The sequence below is a fragment of the Maylandia zebra genome, linkage group LG3 (assembly GCF_041146795.1).
Source record: "Maylandia zebra isolate NMK-2024a linkage group LG3, Mzebra_GT3a, whole genome shotgun sequence".
Lineage (NCBI taxonomy): Eukaryota > Metazoa > Chordata > Actinopteri > Cichliformes > Cichlidae > Maylandia > Maylandia zebra.
In genome coordinates this window covers 14,474,054-14,480,053 of record NC_135169.1, presented here as the reverse complement: position 1 = coordinate 14,480,053, position 6,000 = coordinate 14,474,054, and the positions used below count along the sequence as shown (strand labels likewise).

General features: G+C 41.7%; 1 protein-coding gene across 2 annotated transcripts in view; it reads right to left on the bottom strand.

Moving 5' to 3' along the window:
• Window positions 1–1,717: 1,717 nt before the first annotated feature.
• Window positions 1,718–6,000, bottom strand: part of rbm46 (RNA binding motif protein 46) — a 32,189-nt gene continuing 27,906 nt past the window's right edge. For both annotated transcript variants that reach the window (XM_004572304.3, XM_076880019.1), the window contains exons 10-11: window positions 4,080–4,344; window positions 1,718–3,804 (exon numbers count right to left, since the gene is read on the bottom strand). In XM_004572304.3, the coding sequence (XP_004572361.2) occupies window positions 4,082–4,344 (263 nt within the window). In that variant the 3' untranslated portion in view covers window positions 1,718–3,804; window positions 4,080–4,081. The remainder of the gene's footprint in view (window positions 3,805–4,079; window positions 4,345–6,000) is intronic.

Sequence of the window (6,000 nt, the reverse complement as noted above, 5' to 3'; positions counted from 1 at the left end):
CGCCGCCGCTGGCATCGCGGCCGTCCTCCGGACCTGCTCGGTGGCCGCCACTGCCTTCCACGTGGTCGGCCTCCGGAACTGTTTGCCCGCCGTTGCCGTGTGCACGGTCGGCCTCCAGAACTGCATTCGCGCCGCCGTTGCCGTCCGCACGGTCGGCCCCTGGACCTGCTTCCTCGCCGCCGTTGCTGCACGCACGGTCGGCCTCCGGAACTGTTTGCCCGTCGCCACCGTTGCCGTGTGCACGGTCGGCCTCCGGAACTGTTTGCCCGTCGCCACCGTTGCCGTGTGCACGGTCGGCCTCCTGAACTGTTTGCCCGTCGCCGCCGTTGCTGTGTGCAGGGTCGGCCCCCTGAACTGTTTCGGCTCTTGTGTTGTCGGCCCCCGGACTTTACTGTGGACTCGTGAATGGTCTTGTTTTGTGTTGGCCTCTTTTTGGTTTATTCTGGTCTCTTGTGCTCCTTGTTTTTTGTTTCGGACCCTCCTTCCTGGACCCCCTCCGCCCGCCCTGGCTTGGTGCTTTGTGCTTTTTGTTTGGGGCTGTCGGGAGCCAGCCCTTAGAGGGGGGGTACTGTCACGGTTCTGGGTCCGTCGGACCCAGTAGTTTGAGTTTTATTATGTTTTGGTTTTAGTTTGCATCAGGGGTTGTTTTCTTGTTCTCTGGTAGTGTTGATTATGATGATGTTTATCATTTGAGTTTCATGTTTCTGTGGTGTTTAGGATTTGTTCTTCAGTTGTGTCTGCTTAGTATTTGTCTAGCTCCATGTGCCATTTTCTGTCTGTCTCTCTATGTCGAGTTTGTGTCTTAGTGTGATGGTTGCTTGTTCCTGTTTTATTGTGATGGTCTGCGTCTCATGTGAGTGTGTTCAGTTTTACCTTTGTCTCGTCTTGTTGATTATTCCCAGCTGTGTCCACCACCTGTGTGTAATTCCCCTGTGATTCTCTGTGTATTTAAGTCATGTCTGCCGTCATTGTAGTTGCTGGTCCGTCTGTGTATTCCACCCTGCGTCATCTGTGTGTTTCCCTGCTGTCAACCGCCAAGTGTTTCTGCTCATGTTCAGGTTCGTGTTCTGTAGTTAGTTTGTTCCCAGTCTAGTTAGTCATAGCTCCCTTTGCCGTTTGTATTTACTTTCATGCTCAATAAACCACCTTCACACCTTCACGACTGCCTGCGTTTGGATCCTCCTTCATTGCCTCCACACGGCTCACCTCACTCGCCGTGACAAATAGCTCTTTGGGAATCGCCTTGTTGGTGCAAAAATTAAATTTTATGTCTGCCAAACTGGGTTATCTTTGGAATTTCTCAAGATTCAACTACAGAAATTGGAACAAACGATGTGTTTTTGTGATAAGCTGCTAGTAGAAAATGTGTGTAATTTAAAATTAGTTTTTTGATTTAGCCTTCTGTTATGTGTAGACACAACACTGGGTAATCCCTCGAGTTAGGTGCGGCTTTTAATGTTTGAATGACACATAGATCAGTGTTAAGTGGCCAAGCAAACAAACAAAACAATTCAGGTACACAGACTGGACTGAAATGAGTCAAGCCTACAGAAAGTCCTACAAAACCCAAACCACTGCTCAAAACCACTTTCAAATTCAAGAAAGTCTGGCTTCTTGGGATCAAAATGAAAAGAAATGAATGGGGACTCGAGACTTTTGTATAGTACTGTATTTTATACTATTCAACCATTTCTTGGGACAAAAAACAGTAGAGGTGTACGTGAATCAACTGTGGCAGGGTTTTATTCCAAAATACTCCCACTGTTTAATTTTTGGAAACAAGATTCCTGAGACTAAACTACAACACAGAGATTCACATGAATACACAAAACTCTTTATCTTCATGTTCTTGAAATTTAACTGTGTGGCAAGTTTATAAGCAAACCCTTCATTACTTTTTGTTTTTGAGTGCTGTGAAATACTTCATATCTGTTTTTAATAAATACGGTCACATTGGGAGCAACTAAGATTTATTCTTTTACACACTATCGTGATTTTTGATTGGACTTACTATCACTATTGTTTCTGCTTTTCTTATTCACGACTGAAGAGATTTCAGTCTGCTGTCTGGTTTGGATTTCACTAAAACAAAAACTGGGACGAATATTCTGACATGCATTAAAAATATTCAGATTCTCTGTCACAAACAAAATCTTCTGTCTGGTTTTAAACACAAATTAAACCTTTTCTCCTAAAAATCAACAAAGTCGAGCAGAGCAATATGTTGCAGGAACTTTGTATGAAACAAGGGAATGAACATGAAGTAAAACTATGCAAACACAGTCCCTGTAAATACATATAAAACATTTAAAGTCCAAGCAACATGCATCAGTCAAACTAATCAAGAAAGAGAGAAAAAACATGAACTTAAAACACTCCGCTGTTACTTTGATCTTAAAAACGATCGATTTCAAACCTTCAAGCACAACTTTCAGTGCGTTTGAATTCATTTATTAAGGAACCGTGTACAACTCTCTCCTCTCAACTTCAAACTCCCCCATTGCACAGCAGAAAAGTATTTATAAATTCTGCTTGCTTTAAAAGTGTAAAACTGCAAGAAGAAAAAACATACAGCACGCCCTCATCTCCCAAATATTTATGCAAAATCTGTAATTTTGTAACAACTTTCTGTAAAACGGATCACCTTTAAACATTTATAAAATTTCTAGAAAATTTTATTTGGAATTTCAAAGTGTCTCCAAAAGAAAGAACAAAACAAAATAAACAGCATTTATCTGTAGTCCTACCATTAATAATTGTACTTTTAAACTGATCAATCTGCTGATTATTTTGGCAGTAACTACTACTACTACTACTACTACTAGTTTTAATTGAAAACTTGCCTAAAAATGAAGTAATTACCAATAACAAGTGAATTTTGGGTCCCATAAAGAGAAACTCTAAAACATAAAATACTAAAAAGGAAATACTGAGTTATTGATTTTTATTAAACATTCTACTTTTTCGCCATTAACTAAGGACCCCCATTAATTAAAGGTCTAAAATGTTATGACAATGAAAGTCTCCAAAAATAAAGAAGTACCATCAATATTATCACTAAGGCATGCAACTACTAATTGTTTTGTGAATATAAATAAAAATGCTGATTTTATGATTTCTTCTGCTTTTTTAGTTGTAAATTTAAAAAAAATAATAATTAAATGCAAGCTCCAATTGTAAAGCCAATATAATAAATATTAGGGGATATTTACTCAGGCGGCTGCTTTTGGATAGATCAACGCTTTAAAAGGACCCCCCGCCCCATTGTTGTTTTTTTGAAATTACTGATAAATGAACTTTTCTTTATGAACACTAAACAACTAGAATGTGAAACAAAACCATGAGAAACTAACTGTGCCTCTGTTTGTGCTGAATGCAGTTTAAATGAGACTAAAAGCCCAACAACAAAAGTTGTTGCAGAGCCTCCTTCTTCCTCGTGCTTAAAATCAGCCTGGATGCAAAGCAGCTCACACAAAATAAGAAAAGACAAAAATGGTCTTTTGTTTTGGAGCTTCATATTTAGAGTCGGATTGTGAAGGAAGTCAGCAGCTACAAAAATTCCTCTAGAAGAAGAAGAGGATGATAAAACAGTGACTCTGCCCCCTCCTTCGCCACATAACAGGAGGACAAAAGTTAACATAACAGAGGCTCTAATTTAAAAAAGCACATTAACAATACAATTACACCGTGTGCAGCGTAATTGTAAGAAACACAGCCTGCCTTTTCTTCCTCGCACTTTTCCTTCAGTAGATCTTCCTCTAACTTCTGACCTTCAGGCGAGGCAGCGCCTCTGGCAGAAAATGACTGGAGGGCATAAAGAAAAAAGACAAAAAACATAAGATAACATGCTCTGAAGCGCAAAAATAAATAAATAAACCCCAAATAATGTCACATAAAACTAGTTATACTGAATTAGGGCATAAAATCAAATCGCCTTTACTCTGTCTCCTTGGAAACCTTTCTTATATTAGTAGGACACAAAAAGTCTTCAGAGACAGTATGTATCTCCTCGACGAGGCAGACTTTGAAGAACATTTGATTAAGCACAGTTTAAATCCCTCCTCACTGCAGAGTCTCACCATCAGTAGAACGGCGACTGCGGGCTGATGTAGAGTCTCTGAGTGTGAGAGGCGGCAGGGCTGAGCGATGAGAGAGAAGACAGGGTGGAGAGGGGGTATGGGGACTGAGGTGGTGGAGGAGGTGGAGGGAGGCAGGAGGCGAAGGCCCGGCTGGCGCAGGTCAGGACACCTGGAGTGGTGACAGTGGCAGCAGGTGGGGAAATGGCGAGAGGAGGAGAGTTGCTGCTGGGAGAGTCGCAAGATGCTCCGCTCAGAAAAGACAAGTCTGGAGGAGCAAAGACAAGACGGGGGGAAAACATTATTTGTAAAGCACTTCTCAAAACACTCAGGTTGAATAAAAGCCACCAATTGAAGATATATATGCTCCAGCAATAAGACACATAATTAACGATAAAGGTCTTAAAGTCATCACAAGATACATACTTCCATACTTGTATGTTGTTTCACTCTAGTTTTTATTACTGTATCTGTAGTTCTCAAAGGTTGGTCACTGCATTTGCCTGGTACCTGCTTTGCACCCAATGAGGCAAAAAGATAAAAAAGTGAAAGGTGCAAAGATGCATCTACGTGCATCTTATAACCTACGGTTATTAGGTCCTTCCGTACAGCCCCACAGGGGGGTGGGTGGGTTTGAAGCCCATCCTACCTGTTGCAGGCCTTCATGCACTCTAGTCTTGTTCTAAGTGAGTGCATTGAAAGCAATGCAAGGAGATTATCTGCTCTCCTCGCCCACTCTCATCAAATGATTAGCTGTCATTAAAGGGTATGAGCTGAGCCATTTCCAGTCTGAAGCCAGCACATATCACAGGCCGGCAGGAAACACTGAGATCACATTACACAATCAATTAAGGTTAGTTAAGCACTGGCAGCTGGTGACAGGTAAGTCCTCCCAAAAACTCCCTGTAGAGCCTTCAGCTGATCCAAAATGCTGCAACAAGAGTCCTGACAGGGACTAGAAAGAGAGAGCATATTTCTCCTGCTTTGGCTTCCCTTCATTGGCTTCCTGTTAAATCCAGAATTGAATTCAAAATCCTGCTCCTCACATACAAGGTCTTAAATAATCAGGCCCCATCTTATCTTAATGACCTTGTAGTACCATATCACCCTGTTAGAGCACTTCGCTCTCGCTCTGCAGGCCTACTTGTTGTTCCTGGAGTATTTAAAAGTAGAATGGGAGGCAGAGCATTCAGTTTTCAGGCCCCTCTTCTGTGGAACCAGCTTCCAGTTTGGATTCAGGAGACAGACACTATCTCTACTTTTAAGATTAGGCTTAAAACTTTCCTTTTTGCTAAAGCATATAGTTAGGGCTGGACCAGGTGACCCTGAATCCTCCCTTAGTTATGCTGCAATAGACGTAGGCTGCCGGGGATTCCCATGATGCATTGAGTTTTTCCTTTCCAGTCACCTTTCTCACTCACTATGTGTTAATAGACCTCTCTGCATTGAATCATATCTGTTATTAATATCTGTCTCTTGATGGAGTTTTTCCTTCACACTGTCGCCATGGTGCTTGCTTATAGGGGGTTATATGATTGTTGTTTTTGTTTTTTTTCCATTTTCTTTGTCTTACTGTATAAAATTGAACTGAACTGAACAGTTTAGTGTGAGACAGCGTCATACAATGGAAGAAAGCTGCATGCCGGTAGTGTTCATTGCAAAGCAAGAGAATTGTAGGTGTGACGCTCAGGAGTGCCTCCACCTGCTGCTCAAGTCTGGTATGAATGATAGTCGGCATTATTTTGGTCAACAGTGAGATTACAAATATTTGACGTGACTCATCATAGTTTGATTTGATTTTGATTTGATATACCTTTATTAGTCCCACAAGGGAAATTTCATAAGGCTGCCGACCTATTGCACGCAATGGCGGCGCCATCTTACCCTCCGACCATACATACATTACACAAAACATCACATGGGG